Here is a 26829-nt window from a genome sequence, read left to right as displayed (position 1 = left end):
ACACAACTTTTTTCATACTAAATATTAATATCAATAACACATTTCACCAATTCAACTGGTTTGTATACTTCAGGAATGACACAGCACTTATTAGCAAAGAAGACGCACTTTTGTAAAGTTTGAGTTGACACGCACACACAAATACATCAACCCAACTCCTATTCTTGTGAGGTCACTTTTAAATAAAGCATTTACAAGCCTTTAGTCTGAACTCTTTCTCAAAGTGACCTCACTTTTCAAGTCTGTTTTCTGTTCTGTTTTCACAAAGATAGACAAGTATTCCCACACACACACACACACACACACACACACACAGACACACACACAGCACGCAGATACTTACTGGGACGACAGTAGCCATCTTTATGCTCTGGGGTAGAGAAATGACCATCCAAATAGGAACCGCTGCCACAACGATGGGCCAAGCACCCTTAAGAAGACAAAGTGACCTAAACTACTTTTGACATGCTGACACACACACACACACACACACACACACACACACACACACACACACACACACACACACATTTTTCCTCAGGTTACACAACATTGAAACGCAGTCTGTTGTTAAGGACTCTTTTGTAATGCGTGTAAAAGTTAGAAGCAGCTGTAACTTAGGGAATAAAGTCGGGGGGGGGTTGCATGATAGATCAGAGACAGTAGGGGGACTGTGAGGACAGACGGATGTCTGGAGTGAAGAGAGCGATGGAAGCTGCTGTCACAGTGTAGGGTGACGTGTCAGAACAGCGAGATCTTCAATCTGCACAATATCTCTCATGCTACTGTGTAGTTCATGATGGAAGAGGAAACAGGAAAAGGGTGAACTGCCGACACATCGAGCAGTACCAACTCAACGCCTCCAAACATTAGCCACAGACATTGGACTTGTCTTTTGACTGTAAGAAGATGCTGAACAGCAGGCATAACAATGATGCAAAACACAACTGCAATGCACTTCGCGAATAAATATACATACATATACATTTGCTCCACCTGTCAAGAGCAACAGCATACAAAAACATGTATATGCATATAAAGATGTAAAAATAATATGATGACTCTAGCTGTACGAACGCAAAGCTGAGAGCGGTAGGCATGTGAGAGAACATTTTCTGCTGAGTACTCTGCCTGTGTCTGGGTGTTGCATCATCTGCAGAAAAAGAAACACCAAATGGGATATAATTTGTTTCATGTTGTCTCACCATCACTAACTCTCTTAAATCCCCTCTGCTGAGGTGTTTGCCACATCCTCCATCACCCGCATCACCATGTTTTACTGCACACGGCCCATGCTGAGGTCCCGCGCTGCCCTCTGCTGTTCACTGCACCCCTCTTGTCACGCCTCGTCCAGGAAACTAAGTAGGCTACTTTTTATTATTGACTTCAGTTTTCACTGTGTCCTGTTTTACTCTGTCAATTACATTACATTACAAGTCATTTTAGCTGACGCCTTTATCCAAAATGACTTACATTGCATTTTTAAACCATTGTTTTTACATCTTGCACAGGGAGCAATTAGGGGTTTAGTATCTTGCTCAGGGACACTTCGGCACGGGACATGGAGCATCCAGGGTTCAAACTCTGCCAACCATGCAGTTCCCGGCGCACTCTCTCTACTCCACGTGTCCCCATGGTTCCCTCTCGCTCTAAGTGTCTTGACGTCCCTCATGGCTTCCCAGTGCGCTGATTGTGGCCGCCTTCCCAACTGTGGCCACCTGCACAGCAAAGTTTCAGTTAATTTCCCGGTGTTAGGCAAAAGTGTTGAAGTGAGTTGAAATCACACTGCAAAAAGATTGGGACATTATAAACACCATCTTAAAGGTAAAATTGAGTCTGACGGAGTCAATTTAACTTGCTGAAATTTGCTGTGTGTGATGCCGCCGGCCGTGAACTCTGCCTCAAACAGAGAACAATTGTTGTTTTGTCATATTTTACTGCATTAGTGGTGTTGTATGCGGACTCCAGTGGGCCGGTGAATGACTGCCTCATTCTTTATTGATAGGACAAATGAGGCCTTTAACCTCCTTAAAGGATTTTAAAATGTGGTGACACTTTGACGCCCATGTCTACGATGACCTTTAACATATATATACTAAAAGCATTTTATAATGATGTATTCAAGGTCTTTGTAAGGTGTTTTTTTGAAAGAGTCACTTTTGTTAATCATACGTTTACATGAATTTATCTTTTTATTTTGTGTCAATTGAATGTAAAGAGTGAGTTGTACTAGTATCAATTTTGAAATTGAAAAGAATGCCAGCTGGTGACCAACAAATATGAGGTATTATATGTCTCCTACAAGTAATAAAAAATGCTATAACATATGTTATGATGGTTATGCTGAGTGATTACGATTATAAAGTGTCATAAAAAAGATTATTATTGTTATTACTGGAGCTTAGGTCGACGATGCATTATTTGAAGAATTTTGGGTGACTGGAGGCAACGTGGTCTGATACAGATGTGTTATAGGTGAGGGATGTGTTGTTAATGGCTAAATGAAGGTGAAATAAATCTAAAAGTGACGTCTGAACTATTGTAAGAAATAGAAACTGTTCAACTAACTTCAAGACAACAATACATTTTTCCCTGACTGTTTAAGTAAGCTAACATTAGAAATTGACATCCCTTTCTCTTCTTTCACACCACATCGCATACTCTAAAACACGCGGCCCCCCGAGGGCGCTCGTGCAAAGTTGCTCGGTCATCTTTAGCAGTCAAAAAGATGACTTGTTTTTTTATCGTTGGAATGTTTTTACTAAGGCAATGTTTATGTGTCAGTTGGTTAGTCATTATCTCCATTAATTCGCACATTATTATAATTATTTTCTATAGGGGCACAGCTGCGGAGAGGAGTAGTTCCAAGATCACGTGCCCCAGATGAGCTCATCTGCCAGGTCAACATTGAGAAATGCGCATGAACAAAAACACACTCTCGCTTACCTAAGAGAAGGTACTCTAGAGCCAATTATACGCTACACGTGATGCCTTTAAAATACCAATAACTAAATAGTAGAGAAACAATTCTGATGAATCCGTCGCTGACGCAAAAGTAGTTTTTATTACTTTAAGTGTTGAGGTACTGCTATACAAAAGTCAGGATTATGTAAAGTGCAATATTTGTTTATAATTTGAATCAATTTATTATAGATTCCTATAAATTCCTTCCCCCAAGGGCATTGGCCTGATCCCATCCATCAAGGAAGTGATGACAGACTACGTGCCAGTTATTATGTTTTATTCCACTCTTTCCCAGTGAGCATTTTTTGGTTGAAAAGACGTTTAAAAGACGTCCATGGCCCGACGTTGAAAAGACGTTGCAAAATGGTTTAAAAGTGAAAGTTGTTTCAACGTCTATTCGTAGACGTTGAAAAGACGTCTATATTTAGACCACATTTCAACGTGATTTTTTAATACGGTAATATTTCGTCCTCTCTTGTGTGCTATATCATTATTTTAGAGGTTTAAAAAGAAACTACGTCCACATTTGTAAGTTTACCACCGATATTATAAATCACGTTGAAAACGGGTCTATACGCGAACGTCTTTTCAACGTCTACGAATAGACGTTGAAACAACTTTCACTTTTGAACCAATTTGCAACCTCTTTTCAACGTCCGGCCATAGACGTCTTTTAAACGTCTTTTCAACGTTGAAATGCTCGCTGGTTGAAATGTGGTTTAAACGTAAACGTCTTTTCAACGTCTACAAATAGACGTTGAAACAACTTTCACTTTTGAACCAATTTGCAACCTCTTTTCAACGTCCGGCCATAGACGTCTTTTAAACGTTGTTTCAACGGATAAATTGCTCGCTGGAAACTTACAAGTTACATACTTAGTCACAGTTGTCATGTTAACAGCCCTTAACAAGGTCAAACACATTATTTTGTTCATTTGCATTTATTATAAATATAACACTTTTCCTAATTAAAAACAATACAAAAATAAAAGATATATTTCAGGGAAATGAACTATGGATTTAAAAGTGCAGAAACAACAATTCTGTGTTTGAAGACCATTTTTCTGAATCATTTGAACTTCATTTTTAGATTCCGTAACAAGATGTGGATCTGAGTCACTTGAGTTGGGATAGTATACCTGAAATCAGCTGCATCTCCCTCATCCTCACTTGAGGATTCTTTGTGTAAAGGGAGTCAGAGTGCAGAGAACACCCCTCAATTGCAGATTTCTCTGGTCAACGTGTTTATTCAATTCAAACCATTTTATTTTGTTCAGCTTTGCAATCTGTAAACATGCAACATCCTGTCCCAAAACCCCCAAAATGTAAAAAACCTTCAACCGGGAGAAACCTGAGGAGAAAACAGCAAGGCAGTAGGTGTGTAGAGTATGAACAATTTAAAGATGTACAGTACATCCAATTCCTACGACAGAAATGATTCTAATATTGTGGATTACTAAGCCAGGGGTAAGGCAGGACCAGTGCAGGGACAACCATCATCAGACGTAACCTCCATCAGATGCAACCACCACCCGCAGAAACCTGTGAGGAGGGAAAGCACAAAGGCAAAGTTGGTCATTTGGGTTTATGATGACAGTAATAAACTAATAATAATAATAACAGCAGCAGCAGGTGTGTTAGAACACTCATTTATAGATTGTTCACTTATTACATTATCAACAAGATAACAATTCATCTGCAACTTATGGTATTTCTGGAGTAACATTTCCAGGTATATTACACAGTATCATGCTTTAAGCAGCAGTAACTTACAATGTGTTGGCCCTCTTGTTTACAGAGCACAACTTGTTGAATTCAGCCCTTCACCCTTGCAATCTGTATTTAGCCCCCATTGCTTTAAAAACGTATTTTCAATGTGAAATGCAAGACGTCTATGGCCCGACGTTGAAAAGACGTTGCAAAACGGTTTAAAAGTGAAAGTTGTTTCAACGTCTATTCGTAGACGTTGAAAAGACGTTCGCGTATAGACCCGTTTTCAACGTGATTTATAATATCGGTGGTAAACTTACAAATGTGGACGTAGTTTCTTTTTAAACCTCTAAAATAATGATATAGCACACAAGAGAGGACGAAATATTACCGTATTAAAAAATCACGTTGAAATGTGGTCTAAACATAGACGTCTTTTCAACGTCTACGAATAGACGTTGAAACAACTTTCACTTTTAAACCATTTTGCAACGTGTTTTCAACGTCGGGCATAGACGTCTTTTAAACGTCTTTTCAACCAAAAAATGCTCACTGGGAGAACTCGCGCATGCGCGTTACAGATGTGAGCGGAGTCACGTGTTTACAAGTAATGTTTGAACCTGCCCGCATTATTATGCCTTAAACGCATCTTATTAACAGCACGCAGTCCGTAGTTTCATATTTATAACGTTTTAAGTGAAATATTAAATACGTTGAAATTACGTCTTCGCGTAGACCAAATTTCGCCGACCAGTTCATTAATTATTATGAAAATCTTAACGTTAATATCGTCTATCTTTCAACCTTACGTTACATCATGACACATTTGTCAACAAATTAACGTTTTCTGGCACGTTGATATTTTATCCCATTTTTAGCCGGTTGAAAAGACGTTGAAATGAGGTCTTAGACGTTCAGACCTCATTTCAACCCGATTTCAACCATATTTCAACGTTGAAATTACGTCTTGTGCTCACTGGGGAGGGTCGAGTTTAATAATCCGCGTTGAGACGTGTTCATCTGTTAATAAAATGTCGTTAAATTATGAGATTTGTATCGGTTTTCTCTTATAGCAGACTCCAGGCTCCAAGCAACAGGTGCATCTCGATGTAATGCCGCATTCACGGAACATGGGGAAACCTGGAGGTTTTGACAGCCGTAAATCAAACTCGTCAATTCCCAGCTTTCCCAACCTGAAAACTTGTTTTGGAAACACCCAATTTGTATTTAAAAATCAAAAGCGACCTTCCGTTTCGGAACATTATTCGGGCTTTCCGAGATTCAAAACTACTGAAGGCTTCGGGCAACGTTAATAACTTGTATCTACGATATCTTTGGAGTATAGGAACGCCTCACAAACCACGCCCCTCGCCATTTAGACTTTTAGTGCCCCGAGGTGTCATCGGCAAAGTTGGACTCTCAGGCCAGTTGTCAGGTCGACGGCCCTCCGTGGAGGTCTGTGCCCCCCCCCCTCTCCCGCCCCGTGTTCAGCTCTCGGTTTCACGTAGGACGACAGTCCGCATCTCCTCTGCTCAGTATGTCTCCGTCCACGTCCCCGCGGCTCCTTGCGGAGAAGGAGGTGGCCCGCCACTGCACCAAGGATTCCTGCTGGGTGCTGCTGGGGACCCGGGTCTACGACGTGACCTCTTTCCTGCGGATGCACCCGGGGGGTGAGGCGCTCCTACTTCGGCGGTCGGGCAAGGACGTCAGCCCGGAGATGGAGGGACCCCCGCACCGGCACTCGGAGAACGCGCGGCGGTGGATGGAGCAGTACTACATCGGGGAGTTGGACAGAGACAGTGGCACCGACGAGGCACAGGTAGATACTGGGGGGGGGGGGGGGCTACGTCATATATCTGCTTGGTGACAGGGGGGTCTTCATTCTTCTTTAACCGCATCACATATAGTAACGCACTACCTCTACAGGTGTAGCACCAAAGGGTGGGGTTGCCGTGCTTTCCCATGATATGGCCATTGAAGGCCTAATTGGTGGATAACAGTTGTTATACGTTTTTGAATGTTGACGTGTGAAACAACTAACATAAACTTTACATCTTTGAACCAGTCAAGTTAGAGGAAGAATATTGTCCTCTGAGATGCACGTGGGGGAGCAGGGGAGTCATACAGGTGTGTAATGGTCTCCACCTGGACTTTACTGGGCGTTCATGTGGCCTGAGAGAGAAGGAGAACTCTCTTCTCCTACTACCTCTCCTGCTCCCTTTCCTCCGCCCTTCCTCGTCCTCCTCTCTCTCCTCCTGTTATAGTATTGATTTTAGGAGAGGGAAGAATGTTGTGGAAAAAGACACCAACAGGGGCAGAGTGTATATGGCCTGATGCTTGCCATTATACTTGGAGCCCCCCCCACCTGTCTATCCCTGTGTGTGTGTGCGCGCTCGCTGTGCCTGAGGAGGGAGAAACCGAGACTGTTTGCATAATTCTCTTACCTACTCGAGTGCACATTTACATGGCTGTTCTCACGGCCCACTTGTGCTGTCCCACCTGTCAGTCCTGTATCGGCACACCGAGCCAACACCACTGCAGTAAAAAAAAACATTCTTTTTTTTCAAATCTTTCCGTAGATCTTCACGCTCCAGTGACTGACGTTAGATGTTAGTTAGCAGCCACGCACGCACACACTTTGCCATCATCTTTGCTAAGACAGATAAATCCTCCCTGCGCACTTAAATGTACATTTTAGTACACTCAAAGATGATCTTGTAAGCCCTAATCAAACACGGACCGGCAGCATCAGCGTCATGCTTACTGCACAGTTGACAGGCTTTTTTGGCTCTAACTGTTGTGTTGAGGCCACATGTACTTTGTTGTTGTTTTAAATAAAGGACCTTGTTTTATACCTTACTCTTTTTTTATTTTTAGGTCCTACATGCTGTGATTCTGCTAAAAGTCTGGTCAAATGTGACAGTGGAAGTCATGAGACGGATTCCTGCTGAACTAAAGTCACGAGGTCATTCCATATTGATAGTGATGAAATCTTTGGCCTGCATCCTTTGTCCGCGGTGCTGGAGAACAAACGGTGCTCCCTTCCTCCAGTTATTTAGGCCCCTTAACTTAAGGCCAAACCCGCCCCACATGTTATTCATTTAATGATGGACTTGCTTAGCGTAAAAAGCAGTGCAGGATCGCATTCAATAAAATGGTCCGCTAATCATTCATTACATATAAAAACCGTCAATGAATTATTTACTATCAAACAGCATATCATACTAGCATAACTTTTATCTGAGTTGTTGAGACAAGATATGGTTTGGTATTTCTGCTTGATAACAATCAGTCATTTTCTGGATCGATCGCTGCAGACTTTGTCCAATAACGAGAACCTATTGGATACCTTGAACTAATATTGTTGCCTGACATCACAGAGAGTGGTGGTCTCCTCAGAAACTACCCAGAAGGCCTTGAAAAAGCTCCTACATGCAATGATTCTGCTTCTAGTCCATTGCTGTAGTTTACCTGCAGACCCTCGTTGATAAAAACATCCTCCTGCCGTCACGTGAGATCTGCGCAGCTCGGTGAAGAGTCGTCGGATCCTCTTTTGCCGACTCCTCCCTGAAGTTTCCTTCCCATCTTCCCTTGACCCTATGACATCTTCCACAGAGGTCAAAGTGATGTGGTCAGGAGGTCATTTTTGGCCACGGACGGCAGAGTGTTTGACCTGAGTAAAAGCGAATGCCTCTTTGCAGTGGCCATTACAGCACTCGTGCAACCGTCCGTGTGAGGTTTGCTCGCAGTACAAGCAGACCTAGAGATCAGAGGGGTGATTGGAAGAGACTGTATCCTCCTTGTTTGCATGAGAGATTATATTTCTCACATTGTCCCCCTCCAAGAGCATCAGCCGAGAGACGTCACGCGCCTTTCTGCGTGCATGTTTTAGTCACATGGCCCTGAACATTATGTGAACCACAGTTCATTTTTATGTGTTCCAGGCGTCTGTGATAATCCGAAGCAGGACTTCATCCTACTGTGCAAGTAGCCGTAGCAGTGGGGTGAGGGGCGGGGGGGCTCGATCGGGACTGAGTTTCAGGTCTGTGAGTTTACGGCAGCGATAAGACTGTAGCCTCTGGTGTTTGTGTTTGTATTTGGGAGCGGGGTTTACATCAAACAGAGGTGGTGTTTATAGGTCAACAAACGGATCTGGTTTCTAACAGATGCTGATTGCTTCCCTCCACCATTTGTGTCATTGTGTCGAGTGGCAACTCCTTTACATCATGAGCGGCGTTTAGCCAGTGCACGGGCAACCAGGGATTAAAGCACTCCATTTCTGAGAAGAAACAATTCTTTGCCGTTTTTCTTTTTCCTGATTAGAAGAGTCGCTGCAAAGTACAGATGCTGATAATGTTGTGATACTCGTAAACCTTTTCACAGAAGTTAATGATTTAATAATGTCAGAGAATATTTGTCAGCAAAGCCGATGGAAAAGTAGAGACAATGAGTAAAGCCACATCTTATCCCCTGCGCTGTGATGAGGCTGATAAGTGGTTTGTGGTTCGTTGACCAAATTAAGCCGTATTGTCGATTTAAGTGGAATCTCAGATGAGTGAGTGAATGAATAACAGAGAGTACTGGAAAATGAAGCCCGGGTCAGCTTGCTGACCAACAGGTCAGCTTGCTGGAATGCACGTTTCCATCTGCATGAACCGTCCTCTGCTCAATAAGGGCATTGTCCCTCATCAGCTCGGTTCAGTATTAACCGTAAGCTCAATATTAACGAGTGCAATGTGGTGAATGTTGCCGCTAATTAGTCATTTATTTGAATCTGCATTGGAGAAGTTCCAGTTTCTCCTTTCCAGGCACAATATCTGAACTTGTGTATCCGCCGATAGCGGTTAGATAAAAACCCAAACAATAATTCTAGATGTCATAATTTTACTCTGTTATTGTCATCTATAGGGGTTATTTGAATAGGAACAAATAATTAAGATGTCATTAATTGTGTTTTTATTTCAATTAGTGGTTTGGCTATTACTAACTTTATTCATGCATTTTATGCTTCTTGGAGCTAGTGTTACAAGATTACTTTTGAATCTGCCATACTAAAGATATCTTTGCCTGATTTAAATTGGTAGCGAATAGCGCCTGAACACTGTGTAATGGCCCCAAAAGGGAACCTGTTAGCGTTGGCCGTTAGCTCAGTTATTTAACCAATCAGGACAGTGATTCCCACCGGCCGCTAACCGCTAACGTCAACTAGCTCCCGCAGCCTGGTTGCTTTGTGGTTATTTATTAAGGACTTTGCAAGCTCTCTAAATATCAGCCTGCCACATGAAAGCCAACTAAGAGCTTAGCATGAACTAGCATCCCGGCCGGCGTTCTGTCACCTTCAGCTGTACTGCACACAAGAGTCATCAGTGCACCCCCACCCAACTGCCTCTTTTACAACTCCTAGGAGCTGCTACGAGTGTATAACCATGGAGACGCTTTACCTGGCCCATTGTTTACCTTTTTTGCTACCGTAGAGACTGCCAACACGGCAATTAGCGCTCCGGGCCAGGCCTCAGGTGGCTCCCCTCATCGCTACGGCAACACCTGGGAGAGAGTGAAGGGAGAACGAGCAAGGATGAGGCAAGCCGGATGACCGGTCAGAAGGGAGGGAGGCGGGCAATTGATTTGAGACACAAGTGTCTCACAGGAGTGATGCCTGCCATTGACCTTTTCTCCCAGTGACTGCACTCAGCCCAGTCACATGGTTATGTGTTTTTAGCTATAAATAAATTCCCCGCGGGTGGGGGGGATATCCGATTGGTTGGAGAGGCAAGCGGCCCGCAGCCGCGCTGTGGTGAGCACAGGATGTGGAACCATGGCAATGAATTTCTACCCAATGTTTCTAAAATATTGTGATACTTTTTCGTTTTTTTTAAGCAACTAAAGTCACATGTGAGAGATAAACTGAGGTGTAACTTTTTACGTTACGTTTTGATTTGAAATGTACTTCCTTTGTAAAGTGAATGGAAAATAAACAAATAGATGAAACTTTATGTAAAGTAAGTGGTTGGGGACTTTCCAACCCTACCTCCTAAAATGTATTTTCATACCCTTCTACCACAGGACTTAAACTGTGACACGTTTAGAACGTTTACACCTGTATAATGGTGCTTACACCCATGGCCTCTGTACAGTTTGATGGTTTGTTCACTCTGATTGAATCCAAAATGGCCCCGAACGAAGAAAGACGACACCTCGTCCTCCCCGCCACAAGGAGACCACTCGGGCCGGGGGTCTGATATCAGGACGCTACCACGCCCCTGACCCCCCCCAGTTAGTGTCCCAGTAAAACGCTAACCTCGAGGTTAGGCCGACGGCACTCTTGAAGGTTTAAAGATAGAAATGTGATTTTATGGATGGACCCGGCTCGTAGAGATGAAACGCTGACCCTTTTGTTTTGAGCGGGTGGCGAGCCATCTCACAGCGCACCTTTTTAAAGAATTCTCACACACTCATGTTAGATCTTTCCACACTTAGATGTGGTTTTATTTGAACTTTTATACAGTACCAGTCAAAAGTTTGGACCCACATTTTCATTTTTTTTAGAAAATGCGTCCAAACTAAATATAAAGATCCTTTTGCCGTGATTTTGTGCTTTACTCCAACTGGATGGTTTGTCTTGTTGGTTGTAGCAGCACATCACATTGTGAGGATGTGGTCATTGTTTTATATTAATATGACACCTTTTTTCTCTGCCGTCTGTTTTTGGTCTCTACATTGAATCCTCTAATGCGGCACCTTGTCACAGTACGAGTTGAATAGATTACCAAGGATGTCCCCACGTCTCCCTGAACTTTAGTTCACGACACCCAATGATCACACAGGCGATGTGTGTAATTGTGCATGATAGCTTACGGACCTCAGTACCGTGATAGACGTATTGTGTTCGTGCATTATTGAAATGCCCCATCAAATTCAGACTGGATTCCAAGTCTTCAAATTCGAAGGTCCATTTCTCTGCAAATGGTCATTTGTGACATTTAAAAAACAAAAACAAGATCCCCATATCTTCAGAACGAGGCAGCGTGTTGAGGGCGGGCACATATTGTTCATAAAGCACTTGGCTCACTCACTGTCTTCATGATAACATGACGCCCGCTACACAAACTGGCCGGCCACATACAGCCTCTGGTTATGACGCACACAAGCCGCACACAGAGTGGATGGAACCTCAAGTCCTGGTCAGTCAAGTTTGACTGGTTATTTTAGTTGCAGGGAGACAAGTGATATTGCTAGCTGCAAACACACACACACACATTCCATTCTCTTTTCTTTTGTGTCCTCGGGCTAAAAACACCCCACACGAACGCCTTAATCAACTCGGCACAGGGTACGAGGCCGCGGCCAAACAGTAGAACCGCCGCAACAACGAGTTGTATTGTGGATGTGTTGCATTAATCATTGATATGAAATAGTGTTTACATTTTGTATTTCACTGTAAGCGAGAAGGCCAATGACATAAAGGTTTGCTCGGGGAGCTCCGCTAGATTATCAATTACAACTTTGTCGGCCCACTGAAAAGATGGCGATTCGTGATCTTTAGACGTTGCTGATCTTCTTCTGTGGCCTCCTCGGTGGAGGCTGTGTTTTTGTTCGAGTGTGTTTGGCAGCACAATTATGTAAAAACTACCGGCCCCTACCGAAAGAACCCATTTTAGAGCCGATCCGAAGCACATTCTTTTTTCGCCGGAGTCAACATTGCGAGGCAGGACACACTTCTGGTTCGCTTTCAACAGACGCGAACCGTTTGTTTGGGGAGGAAGTGCGTTACTGGATGACGTTCCTGAGGTTTACGACCACCTGCTTTGTGCTGCCTTCAAGGCCTCAGAATCAAGGCGGAAACGACGAGTAGCTCAAGCTCACCAACCTCACTTTTCGTCTGTGCCAACATCTAACGCCCCACTGATTCCAGCAGAGGAGAGGTGTGTCATCTGACCATATCTGAGCCGTGAAAGAATTCAACTATGACTCAGTCATTTGAATTTGCCGCTAGTCATTGTTTAAAAAAAAAAAAAAAATGAATAGACGCAGCGATTACTTATGACTCAGCAATAAATAAACAATGTTATCACTTCTTTTTTTTTAAAGCATGCGTGGCACATGATTTTGAATTTTTCCACACCCTTTAATTGTTACATGGAAGTGCTCGAGGAAGTACACTTAATGTCGGCGCTATTGCTGTCGTGTTTGGTAAGAGTCGGGTACAAAAGCATCAGAAAACTCTTTGACTTGTAGAGAAGCACGTCGTCGACAGGTTTGTTTGCAGTCCATGGCCGATACAGTTTTTGAAAAACCTATATTCTAAAAAATTACATTTAAACACCAGGATTTCCTGAAAGAGAGCCTGAACGCATCCGTGTTACTGAAAGGAACCTTTGTTAGCCGTTATGCCGCCCACACTCCCGATGATTAAAACACTGATTGTTTGTTCACCATCTCCTGATTGCAAGATACTGAATATCGTCCGATATCAATCGTCCGTGAAATCTTATTTAACACTTTTATTGTTTAGGTGTGTAATAAATCCTCGTTTTGCATGCGTTAATTACACCCAGATGAGATCATGGCGAATTTGATAAATAGATTTATAAAGGTCAACAGGTTTTGGTGAGTCACTGGTGTTTTCTCTTACACTCGCTGTAATGTGTGTGATTGATCGACGTGCCACACAAGTGTTACCAAAGCTCCTCCCCGGAATCACTGAACTTCAACCCAGCTCTTTCCACATGCATCTGGCCTGGGACCTGCTGTGGCAACGCCCTTTACAAACACACATGTACATACACACAGTTGTCACAGCGGCAAGTCTGTGGTTTCAATGTGCGAAGTATCAATTGACATGAATGCATAATAGTGTTGTTTTGCCATACCCTGCCATGAAACGACAATCATGATGTGTGTGTGTGTGTGTGTGTGCGTGTGTGTGTGTTGTACTCGTCCATCTGTCAAACACCCTCCAGTCACATAACCAAGACAAATACTCAAACGGTCATCACAATAAACGGCCCATTCATTCTCGATGTTGATGTTCATCACAGTAAAGCATGTCCTCTGGAATTTCAAAAGATAAAAAATGTATAAGAAATAGTCTCTTAGTGGATTAGTGGACAAAGATTCTCACAGTAACTTTGTTTGAGCTTGTTAATAACAATTTAGATGACCTGTCTGTGCATCATAATATCAGGCTCTATTTGCTAAAAATATGTTGTAAATATTGTTCAACTGAGCGCCTCTCAGCTATTATTACATTGAACTTCCCAACACATCTCCCTCAGTTTACAGACGATACGTGGGTATTTTCACCATGTGGAAGTCTGGGCTCTTCTTCCTCATTGCTCCCGTTTGGAATAACTGACCCCGAATCACAAAAGTACAGTCAGAGTGAACAAATTTGACAGCGTGAGGAACCAGGTGTCTCGGGTGTTGCCAGTGTGGTTTTTATAAAATGCCAGGCCATCAGCGATAAACTGCATCATTTTACTCCAAAGTGTCCAATCAAGCCAAACTTCATTGTCAATGAAAGACGAGAAAGATAAAGAAATGGGACAAAATGTGAAAGAGAAATTGGTAATGTGGCCCGCTGCGACATTCCAGCGAGTGTGCGGTGGGCAGCATGTGTGATTCCATTTCACCCCTTGCCTAGTTTTGCACGTCGGTTTAAGAGCCTGAAGTGGCATGTTATTTGCCTGGGGCAAGGCAGGCGAGCCAGAGCCCCAGGCGCCTCTGATGATGGTGGGTTTGTTTCACTGTTATGGCCTGTCACATGATTGTGATATGGCCCTGTAACTTTGGCCAGCTAGATAAACATAGGGCATAACCGTATGTTGCAATGCCTCAGTGATTTGCATTCGTATCTAGTCTTTATTATTAACTAGCACGCACATAAGTCATGACAGAGATTAAGTTAGAGGCTGTAGAAAATAGCCTTTACTGCATCTTTTTTGTTTTTCCACCTTAACAAGTATAACTTCGTACCGTTAATGGTCTCATCGCCAAATGAATGCAGGATGTCCGAACAGACTATACTGCTGGCTAAAGTCAGCAAAACAAAGTGCTGGTGTACACTTAATCCATTGACGGAAGAAATTACACAAAGTACCGTAATACAGGTTTGATGGCCGGTTAGTTAGGTAAGGAGAGTTCCCTAACCTCATCGTTCACATCCTCAGTGTATCATAATGACTGTCGTGGCTATCTGCTGAAACCACCTTATCCTGTAATCATGACCAAATGATTACAAGATTAAAGACGTAGTCCCCTGCTGCCTTAAATTGGTTTCATTCCTCTTCCCCATCCTCTTCCTCATACCAGCGGAGGCTGACTGTCTAGTTCCTGTGTTGCGATTGTACCAGCCACTTCGCCACCCTCCTCCAACCACCTCCTTTGTTTTGTTTTGCCTCATTCTGACAGAGCGCTCCTTATGTTGTTCTCTTTGACAGTGATGTCCTCCGTAAAATAAGATAATTCTGTCGCCCTGCCCTCTCCTAGTGAGGCGTCCCCGAAGTTTGCAGACATGGAAACATGGAGACCGTACTTCTGTGTTGCGAGAGGGTAAATCGGAAGATTTTATCGATCCAATCAATGAGCCCCCTATACGGCAAACATGGAAAAAAGGGGAATGACGTATTTGAGGTTTTCTTTTTAAAAGACAAAAAGGCTATCCTCAATGTTTGCCTTATGTCCGATGACGAATAGGGTTTGGATTTTTATTAAGCTTGTTGAATGCTCTTAGATTGTAGATGAAAAGTCTTCAGCCCTCACTGTCCCATAGTCAATAGATATCATTCTCGACATGGCTATGGGTCCAAGTAGGGGAGAGTTGTGTCAACAGCACAGACACCCCCCCCCCTTCCCACCTTGGCCCATTGTCTCAGCCCCGGCCTAATGAGTGTACACAGGCACTCCTGGATGAACAGAAACATACGTCGAAGCCAGCAAATAATTGCTGCTCTCCCTCCTCCAGCATCCGTGTCTCTGCCTTTACGTTCAGTCAGTAACGTAGAGGAGGTGTCCGAGAGGCGATTGGATCTCAGCTGCCTTTAACTTGCAGTCTCTCTACTGGGGGCGACTTCTGTGGTTGCCAAAATAAGTCATATTACATGGAAGTCTATGATTTATTCCCTCAGTAAACATTGTTAACATGAGTTTATGGTCTCAATATCAAGTTGCAAGTCTTCTCCAATGCAGAATGATTATCATTTAGTAAACAATTGTCCATTCAGAGTTATGGATGCCGTTTCTACCCTGGCATCTCTCTTCTGTGGTCCAAATATGGTCAATCCGTTGACTGGTTGTAAAAGACCAACATGGCGATGTCCAAACTACCAAACTCAAGGCTGCGATACACAAACCAATGAGTGACATCACAACAGATAATACTCCTGCAGGCCTTGTATAAACAGTCTGAGTTACATGTTGTGAACTACAGGCTGCCTTACTTTTCGTGGTGAAATACGGAAACTACAGGTAAACAAAGAAATGTGTGGTTCCTGCGTGCAGGTCCATCCAGACTACGGGGGACACATCTTCACCAGCAGTAAATTGTCTTAACGTCATTGCTCTTCAAACAAAAAGAGCAATCTCTCTTTGCACAAGCCTGGCTTATTAGAAACCTTATATTTGTGCAAGCTTTCCTCCAAATATTTTTTCCCGGGAGGATCATTTTTACTACAAAAAAGGAGGAGGGGAGGGGGTGGCGGCAATTTAGGAGATAGTCAGTCGTGGATGTTTTTGTTCAAAGTTCACACACTTGTATAACCATGAAGGAAATTGGCCACAAAGGCGATTCCTGAACAACTTCCTGTCTTGGTTAATTTTTAATTAGATGTGGGACAACAACAAAGTCCTACTGGATGAAGAGCTGGAGGTAGCCGTGCACCCCTGCTGCCAGATCTGCCAAAACTATATATCAAAACTACATAAGTGATGGAAAGATCACTTTTTTTTACCTTTCCTTTTTGTGTGTAGGGGGGTGCTTTTCATCCTCCACGCTCCTCGTTTTTAATGCGTCAGCCATCATGTGATGCATGTGGACGCGGAGCCTTTCGTGGCTACAGGTGCTCACACCTTTTCAGTCTTAACTTAGAATGGGAATACAACCGCAAGTTTTGTTTAAAGGCAGATGGTTCCCTCGGGGTTAGAAAGGGGGGTTCAACAGCAGAAACCATTTAGTGGCATTGTCTCACACTGTCTTCAGCTGTGCTTTTAGCGTCCTTTTCTAGTGTCATCATCACCCTTATCGAAGTGACTGAATTTCATGAACAAACTGTTCATGAGTCTGTGACCACAGACTCTTTGAGCCCCTTCCCTCTGTGGCAGGAGGTTGCGGTCCATTAGGACCTCCAGAAACAGTTTTTTCTCTTAAACCAAGTCTGTGTCCCCCATTGACCCAAATACTTCGTCCCCAAAGATTTGCACAGTGGTTTCTCTCAGCATGGAAACATATGGACATACATATGTGTTTTAACGTGCTTATGTGTTTATATTGTTAGTTCTTGCCTTTATTGTCATATTGCACCAATGCACCAAGTCAAATACCTCTCTGTGTAACATATGTGGCAATAAATGGCTTCTGATTCTGACACAAACACACACACACACACACACACACACACACACACACACACACACACACACACACACACACACACACACACACACACACACACACACACACACAGTCATATGAGATTTTGACCATAATCAACCCTTTTCACCTAATCAAATTGGTACGCAGTTGTTATAACTCGTTCATGGGCTGAACACAGATGTGTGATAGCATTTTATAAGCCAGAAAAAAACATTTTGGTAATGTCAGAGTAACAGGGAGGGAGCCACAGTAGTAGTTTTCTTGTTCTTCTGGATTTCTATCCTTTATGGTTGAAATGTACTTATTGTTAGTTGCTTTGATTAAAAGCGTCGGCTAAATGACATGTAATGTAGTGATCTGTGCATATTTTGTTTAAAGACATGTAAAAGTAGGGACTTAAGACAGGGGAACCAGACATTGTTAATCATAAAAAATTGGAATTTTCTTTGTACAATATCAACTTATAACTTCCCTTCCTGTCCCCTCTCATTAGCAGCGTTGTGTAAAATGTCTCCTCATATCTGTTGCACCTTTATCTTCCAGTGAACCTTTTGTCTTGCCGGTCCACTGTGTATAAAGTGGGAAGAGCTTATTAAACGTCAGAATCGCATGCTGCTCACAGCCTTATTCACGTAGGTCACGGCCGCTGCTGATACAGAGGGTGTGTCACGCCTGTGTGTTTGTGAGTTAGCTGTGCCACCCTGTGTGATTTGTTTTGGTATCGGCTCTGTGTCACCTGGTATAGTATCGCCCTAAAACACGTTTGTGCTCTGATACACATATTGTTTGGTCTTTTCTTTTATGTAACTTTTCTCCCCTTTTGTATTTGATTGTGTTGCTTCTGTCGGTGTTTTGTGGCCTAGTTGATCTAGGTAAGAAACCATAAGGGACCCGTGAGCGAGTTCGGGTTGGATGGAGTTGTGAGTGTGTGTGTGTGGGCCCTTGTGCACGTGCTTGAAAACCAACCAGCTGATCTTTCACTTGACTGTTGCATGGTCAAAGACTAAAGAGAAGCAGATATAGAAACCGTTCACTGACCACACCTCAATGCCTTTTTCTTTAACTGATTCCAAGTAAGAGAATATTCCTACTTGGCTGTGAATATTGTAATATTATGCCAGAGCATGCAAACACAAGCACCTTCTTTCACTCCCTGACAACCCTTTTTCTCTTGACCGTGCAGCTGTGCGTAGTGCTGGTGTCCGGTTTGTGTACAACGCACAGACACACACGTCACTCACTGTACACGCGTCCAAAGAATGCTCCTAAAACCCAAATTATGCCGGCATGCCCCACAAACCTTCATGGGAAAGGGCTCCATTTGGGATACGTCCTTGTTGGAAGCCAAACAAGGATATCCAAACGGAATTGTCTGTTTACCTGACTCTCTGATTCGTCAGTTCAAATGTGTCCGTCCACCTGAACAGTACATTCACTAGATTTCATTCTGTATTCAAAACACTCGTATCTTCCCCGACTGGCCTGCCAAGCTGCAGCAGCTGCCGCTTCCTTTCGTTGTCAGGGCGAGTGACTGTGTGAAAGCCGCTAATGCTTCATTCCAATATGCCCGCGGAGAACCTCCCTGTGGAAGTCGGTGGAAAGGTTTCGCCATGTTGTTTTTCTCACAGATGGCGATGTGGTGGGTGTGACTGGGGTTTTCTCTCCGCGGGGGCCACACTAGGGCCAAAGCTAGGATAATATCTTGCTGTCGCATTGAGTGGGATCAATGATTGATCGTGTTTAGGGCCTCTACCCGTGGACACTGACGGGCCGTAGATTGAAAAGGTTCAAAGATTGAGGATCGTAAAGTGCTATGTGTTGAAGTGTGCGTGTCACATGTTGCCTCAACCTTTGAGCATCCGACGCGGCGACTAAAGGTCCCTCTGGAAAAAAACTGTCCCTTGTGAATCAACGTACCCATAAACACGATGTAGGAAGTGAACACAACACCTTTTCCGTCTTATTTTGGGGGTGGATTGCGGCGCTGGCAGATTACTGAGCCCATCGTTCGGCCCCCGTCACGATGGCAGCGACCCGCCAGACCCGCAGACAATTCCTGTTAACGATGCTTAATAATCATTTATACGTTACAAAAACACGTGGGCGTGTCTCTTGATTTTACACTTCATATTATATAGAGCATATGCATGTAAACTGTGATTTATAGGTACAGAGCAGCTTTATCGGATGGGGGCAGGAAATGGAGCTCTCGGGTGTTTGATTGAATTATGACTATGACGCCATCCTTCCTTTTGCCTGCTCTAATCCTGCACCCCCACTCAGAGACACATCCGTCTCTATACAGGACTGAAATGACTGAAGGGAAAAGGGCTTGTCCACCTCGTCTACTTTTCTGCTGTAACTCACATCCCGCTTCTTGCCTGGTTTTGTCCCTGCAGACCGTGAGAGCGAGGAGGAAGGCCGGCGAGCAGACGGTCAGAGAGACGGGAGACGAGAGGACAGGCAAGCGCGTGACTGAGGAGGACGAGAACGCTGACTACAACCGCTGCAGCCCAGTGGACCTGGACAAGGTGTGTGTCGCTGTGTGTGTTTGTCTCTGTGAGAGACTCACAGCATCTCTTTGCGTGATTTTGTGTCTGTGTGTGTGTCCTGGTCATGGGGTCATTCCTAAACCGTCCCGGTTTGTACACTCAAGTAAGAAAGGAACATTCATTCGTGTTCCACTTTTCACAGACAGAGGTCACAGAGAAGAAAACAAAAATAACACAATGTGACCATAACAGGGCCAATAATGTCCAAGAGCACCAAACCTTTTTTATGAAGGCCCATTGAAATGGTGAATAAAAATATTGATTGAAACCGGCTCACAGCATTGATTTGACCCAAACGCCAGTCTGAACAGGACAGGGAACAAAGTTTTGAGCTGATTCTCACATGAAATCTCAGACTTAGCAAACCATAGGGCATAAGCAGAGCGTTGCATAGTTAACGCTCAGTCACCAGAGGTCTTGAGGTGAGTGCGTATAATGAACAGAAGAGAATTTTACATGGGAGCACGGGCTGGTAAATAAGGGCCAAGTGTGTCAGCCTCCTATGCAGGAGTGTGACCGTAGCGTATCTCCTAAATGCCAGTGAGGAGATCAAAGCACCGAGTGAGGAGAAAAGTGCGTTACAATAATCAAAATGAAAGGAGATGAGGGTGTGTGTGATCATCTCTACTCTGCGGTGGATAATACAGAATTCAGTTTATTCATATTTCTTTGGTGGAAGAAGTATGAGCAAACATAAAAGAGCACTTAGAAACAGCCCCTCTTCCATTAAAGAAGTATGATAATAACCCGGGACAAGATGCTGTCTTCACATAATTAAAAAAAAACAGCGTTTCCGGCGCAAGCATCAGTGCAATCGGTCCGCGCTTCACGGGGGTTTACAGCAGCGACACTGTCTATCTAATCCCAGGTGTCTCCGTGTAGTAAATCCTGTGGATCACTCGCACTTCCCATCCCAGGTGGGATTTCCATAATCAGAGCCGCATGACAGATGGTCTGGCCGCGATGCAAAGGCAAATTGGTAAAACAGGAATCTCACATTATTTGGTATTTTTTTTCCTTTTCTGTGTCTTGTCCTCCGATGTGTCTTTTCACATTTTCTCTGAGCATATCTAAATGGTAAATGGACTGTACTTGTGTAGCGCTTTCCTAGTCTTCCGACCACTCAAAGTGCTTTAACAGTACATGACATCATTCACACCCATTCATACACTAATGACAGGAGAACCATACACAGTGACACCTGCCCATCAGTAACTAACATTCACACACTGTAGTCGCAGCTACAGGAGCAATGTTGGGTTAAGTGTCTTGCCCAAGGACACATCGCCATGCGGGTTAGCAGAGCCTGGGATTGAACCGACAAGCCTCTGATTGGAGGACGACCGTGCTCCCCACTCACCCGCAGTCGCCCTGAGGAATGTGACACCCTGTTTCACAAATGGTTTAATGCTCCTTTACTTTGCTGTAATCCCATTGTTTTTAAATTGTTATTACTTGCTGCTACATGACTTTAATGGTACAAACAACCCACACTTACAGGTATTAGTCTGACATTCTTATCAGTAAATTATGTCAGTGTATCAGTGTACTTAATTAATAATAATACTACATAGCATATAAACATGCACTGAGCTCGGTACTCATGTTGCAGCTCTGCAATGGAGGCCTTAGTGCAAAGCTGTTATAGAAAATAACTTATGGATGGATACATTTTGTTTGTGTTTTTGTATCATAATTGTGTAAATCATAGCAATATAAGATATCTTGTAGTATGATCAAAGACATTTACACTAACAAGATGTCTTTTTCTGACCCAGCCTGTTACAGCTGTCATCAATAAATCGCTGAAGATACCTTATCAAAAATCTCATTGTGTAAATACTTTTTCTAAGAAGCACCAACGAAAGAGTCGATATGAACGCATTTAGGTGGAAGATCTTTTGGTATTGACCTTTGGTTGTGGTCACTTTACAGTGTGACTTGTTATCATCACAGAAAGCAGAACAAGCTGCCAAACGGAATCAGTTTTTCCTGAACGAACGAAGGCCATAAAGAACAAAGGTGGGACTCTCCGATGCTGATAACTGGCCAGCTGACCGGCTGCCACCAGGGGAAGTGCCACATCGCGCCAAGATGTTTGGGATTACATTAAGCTCACGTGGTCTCTCCGGGTTTAATGGGATCTCTCCCCCAGTGGTCATGGTTTTACTAATCTTTCCATTAGACATGACAAAACTGACCACAGATCGATGTGACTTTCTGCATTGTCTGTCCACACACGGTCTCTTTTTAACCCAAGTATCTCAAATTCTGGTTTTATGGTCCCTCCACAACCCACCAACAGTTTCTTCCTGGTTTGACAAAGAGCACTTCACCAGTCCTTTGACTCTCTGCTGTCTCCTGCTGGATGATGCAGGTTTCTGTTACATCACTGCTTCCTGTGTGCTTTCTACAGCACACTCCTAAATGTGAACAGAATCCGTTGTACTGACGTCTCAGCGGTTGTGTCTGTGCAGGATTTGGTGGACTGGCGGAAGCCTCTGGCATGGCAGGTAGGCCACCTGGGAGAGAAGTATGACGCGTGGGTTCACCAGCCGGTCGACAGACCGATCAGGCTGTTCGGAAACCCCTTGCTGGAGGCCGGCACCAAGACCTCCTGGTAGGAGACGTTGTCTTGTCTTTTATATTGATGAAAAAAGGAAATGAATGATCAAAAATACATAGAGAAAAGGAAAAAGTATGCATATTACATACGATCCAGATCCGACATTCTTCAGCTGCACAGTGCAAACTCAAAATATTCTTAAGTAATTTAAAGCAATCCATTGTATTACCGTTACATTAGAATAACCCTGCGTTAGGAATACATTTACAATTTACTGTAATTGCGATTGATATAATTAGATAGATACAAACAGGTTGCATCACCCCCAACGTGACATGATATGACGGTTAGTTAGACGGTAAGTCCAAACTAACGACAGTATGTCGCTGTATGCTCTCTGGCTGCAGGTACTGGGTGCCAGTGCTGTGGCTTCCTGTCGTCTTCTATTTCAGTTGGTACTGCTACACCACCCTGGGTGAGGGCACCACCAGACTCAACCTCACTTCAGGTAACACACGCACACACACACACACACACACACACACACACACACACACACACACACACACACACACACACACAGCCGCACAACGATGATATCATGGTACACGGTTTTCAAAAAGCACAAGAGACTTTTGCTCACTTTCATAATTTTATTTGCACAACTCATTTGCCAACGCTCACACAAAAGCCCACCTCGTTGTCTCTTTCACGTCCACCTGTCGCGTGCGTGCATCGACGTCGCTCTCTTTGTTGCCAGGCATCTCTGTCCCGATCCATAAGTACTGCTTCCCTCTGCTCTTTCTGCTGGGCTGGTTCTTGTGGTCGTTCATCGAGTACTGCATCCATCGCTTTGTCTTTCACATGAAACCGCCGGCCCACAACTACTACCTTATCACGATACACTTCCTCCTGCACGGACAACACCACAAGGTAGGGACCACTGCGAGGCTGAGCAAAGCTCTATAAAACCGGTTCATCATTAGCTCAGAAGTATTTATTAGTTTATTCCCTTTGTTGAGTTGCAACTTTTTTGTGCTCTGGATGTCAATCAATAGTTTGTAAACCCAGAGGCTTCCGTTTGCCTCATCCTCGTCTTCGTGCGCCATGTGTCTCTCCGCAGTCTCCGTTTGACGGCTCTCGGCTGGTCTTCCCCCCCGGCCTGGCCTCCCTGGTGGTGGGGAGTTTCTATCTGATCCTCTGCAGGACGCTCCCAGAGATCCTCGGTACGTCCGTGTTCGTCGGAGGTCTGTGTGGCTACGTCATGTACGACATGATCCACTACTACCTTCACTACGGTTCCCCCAAGAGGGGCTCGTACATGTACGGCCTGAAGGCCTACCACGTCAAACACCACTTTGAGCACCAGAGAGCAGGTGAGCGCTGGAAGCCGGACATTCGTCAGACAAATAGGGCGGCCGATTAAATGCCTTTTGTTTTTGTCTGATCTATATAAAGCTCCGATGTGATCTCTTTCCAGGTTTTGGCATCACCTCCACATTCTGGGACCACCCCTTCAACACAGTCATCCCCAATGAGAAGTACTAACACAGAAGCAGCTCTCCTAAAAGGGCCGTAGGACTTATCAACCGCCCTACTTAGCAACCAGCCCACATGCTGTAACCACCGGGACACCCGTTGGTTCAATTTCCACCGCCACAGTTTTCCAAAACCATGGAGGACATTCCACTATTAAGGAGTCTGACGAACCCACGCATCCATCTCATGTCAGCATGCAAAACATTCTCTGCAGTTTGATTTGTGTCGACCAGTACGCATCGTCGCCGAAGCCTTTCCGTGCCACTTTTATTTATTTAGCAAAGAAGTGTGTCTGAGCGATGGACCCCAATTGGCAACGCCCTTTTAAATATATATATATATATATATAAATATAAATTCCTTGGTGTGATGAGGCGATCTATATATTGCCATCGCCTCGTCACACCAAGGAATTTAGACCGAAATTTAGATCAAACACACACACACAAACGCACTGTCCAAGATTCCGTGAGAGGAAGACTGAGGGAAAAGGAAGTGATATGTGGTTGTTGAATGTGGAAGATGGAGGAGAAACTGATGTGATGAGAGAAAGTGTGAGTGTGTGTGGAGAGACTCAGTCTCGGTCACGCTCAGGTATTGTAACATGCTACAGATGTTCCCTTCCTTTTTTTCCTTGCTGTAGTTTTTGGAAACAGCTGTGAAAAAAATCTGTCTTCAAATATTACAACATGCTAAATGACTAATTTATTAATTATCAGTAAAGCTGCAAAAGTGAAATCTTACTCCAGGGCACTAATGTTATGTTAATATTGTTTTTATCCATTGATGTTTAACCACTGAAGATATATTTTTGCAAGTCTTTGGTAATGCATCCTCCGTTTTCTTTTCTTTTGTCATGCGTGGTACAATAAAGATGTAGAAATAATATTTTGTAAAATGCATTTGAATTAGAACAGGAGGGTTAATAGCAGCAGTGTTACGTTCCCGGCGTGAGCAGATGTTTTCTCATTGGCTGGACGGTGAGAAAATGGCTGTTTTGATGAAGATGAATGTCTGCAGTGTGTTGTCGTGGCATCAGAGGGACAGAGCTGAGGGCATGAGGCCGGCCTGTCAGACATCCTGTTGTGGGGATCTCAAGGATCATTTTTTATTGGCCCTGCAGACCTCAGCAGGATGACGATGGATGAACCATCTGACCGGGCAGCAGGAGGTCTTGATCGCGACCAGCGGATCTTCAGAAAGTTTCCTCTGAACAACCTGACAACTGAAGGAGATCAAACTGCATCAAAACCATTTACATACATCAGTCAGTCAGGCCAAGTCTGAATGTACTACAACGGCTGAAAAACCCTTCCTATCCACTTTTCTAGCTTTAAGAAAAGACTCCCATTTACATAATATCCGTGTGCATGCATTCCTACGCTCTGTAAAATAACATGCAAATGATGACTTTAGTAATAATAATGCAGTGACATTATTTCATTTGTGTAGTTTTTTTTCTTAATATTCAGTGCAACAATAACATTAAATCATCAAGTATGAGGCTGTGTTTTCACCGGATTGAGCTAAAACTGCACCAAAATGTGCCTGCAGCATATTGTTTTTTATAAAACTATAACGCTGTCTGTCTTACCAGCCCAGGTGACGATGAACACTCAAGGCATCGGGAAGAATAATCATGACATTGATATAATTACCACGAAAATGATGAACCAAAGATTACTGTTGATGACCGTGATGATGGTTGAGATACTGATAGCCATGATTATAATGACGTAATAATAATAATGACGATGATGATGATGATGAGTGTAATAATGCAAACTGATTGTGCCGGCTGCTTAGCAATCTAAAACGTGGGGTCGTCGTGGTGCAGGGGTTAGAGAAGGTGTGCTGTGAAGCAGCAGGTGTGCTGAAAAAAGCCATGGGTTTAAAGTGTAATGTAAGTCGCTTTGGATAAAAGCGTCTGCCAAATGACCTGTAATGTAATGTAATGTAATGTTTCCACCTCTTGGAGGGAAGAGAGATCTTACTTATGTGTGTTTATACAAAATAGATGCCTCAATCCTGACTGGTGAACAAAGTTCACTTGTGCTAAGTTACGCGGTCTGAAATAACATTTCCTGAATATGTTTACTTTAATATTCTATAACTTTTATTTTTAAATCTTAAGTGTCTATGCAAATGCAAAACAAATGTAAATAAAGGTCTGTATATTTCTGAAGTTGGTCTGTATTTTATTTGATCACTATTTATAATTAATTTCTGTGGTATTATTCATCTTTAGGGGGCTTGAATGCTTAAATGTCATGGAACCCCATCAAGTATTTGAGATTTTACAGTTAAGAGCAAAGTGGTGGACGGCTAACCAACCAAACATTTGCAAAAAAACAGTGCTGATAAACGACTTTATCTATTTCTATTTATTTTTTAGTGTAATACTTTATGGACTACCATGTACACCACTTTTATTTTCCAATGCAAATATAGCATGGAATTGTGAGATAAGATTTATTTTTAATTTGTGGTAAACGGGTTGTTTTCTTTTTTTAGTGTATATGTGTAACACCAAGTTTCGCCATCTCAGCAACTTGCGTCATATTCCCGCCTATTGTCGAGTTTCTTCTTAAGAAGAAGAGCAGGAGACACGGGAGCGAGTAACCAAAGGAATCGAAGGGCGCTGAAGTTTGGGAATAAATAAATTAACTATGGTTTAGTGGATACCGATTCCTTAAAAATCGTATTTTCGATTCCTAGACTTGTGCAGCTCTTGGAGAGGTGCTGGGATACAGTAAAAATAAACAGCGCGCTTTGGAGTGTGGAGGGGCCCAGTGAGCATTTTTTGGTTGAAAAGACGTTTAAAAGACGTCTATGGCCCGACGTTGAAAAGACGTTGCAAAATGGTTTAAAAGTGAAAGTTGTTTCAACGTCTATTCGTAGACGTTTAA

General features: G+C 43.4%; 1 protein-coding gene across 1 annotated transcript; it reads left to right on the top strand.

Annotated features, from left to right (window-relative positions):
* The first annotated feature begins 6078 nt into the window (after positions 1-6078).
* LOC120812216 (fatty acid 2-hydroxylase-like) lies at positions 6079-26105 on the top strand. The gene is made up of 7 exons (XM_040168033.2): positions 6079-6493; positions 19663-19794; positions 22293-22435; positions 22789-22889; positions 23142-23314; positions 23505-23757; positions 23862-26105. Exons 1-7 carry the CDS (start codon positions 6212-6214, stop codon positions 23927-23929), a joined length of 1152 nt encoding a protein of 383 aa, XP_040023967.2. The 5' UTR covers positions 6079-6211; the 3' UTR covers positions 23930-26105.
* The last annotated feature ends 724 nt before the right edge of the window (positions 26106-26829 follow it).

Source organism: Gasterosteus aculeatus, chromosome Y (genome assembly GCF_964276395.1).
Source record: "Gasterosteus aculeatus chromosome Y, fGasAcu3.hap1.1, whole genome shotgun sequence".
Classification (NCBI taxonomy): Eukaryota; Metazoa; Chordata; class Actinopteri; order Perciformes; family Gasterosteidae; genus Gasterosteus; species Gasterosteus aculeatus.
This window is presented reverse-complemented; position numbering and strand designations above follow the sequence as displayed.

Coding starts and splice junctions, on each gene's coding strand:
- LOC120812216 (XM_040168033.2), top strand. CDS start 6,212: ATGTCTCCGTCCACGTCCCCGCGGCTCCTTGCGGAGAAGGAGGTGGCC. Junction 22,436..22,788: donor GCCGGCACCAAGACCTCCTG/GTAGGAGACGTT, acceptor CTCTGGCTGCAG/GTACTGGGTGCCAGTGCTGT. Junction 23,758..23,861: donor CTTTGAGCACCAGAGAGCAG/GTGAGCGCTGGA, acceptor ATCTCTTTCCAG/GTTTTGGCATCACCTCCACA.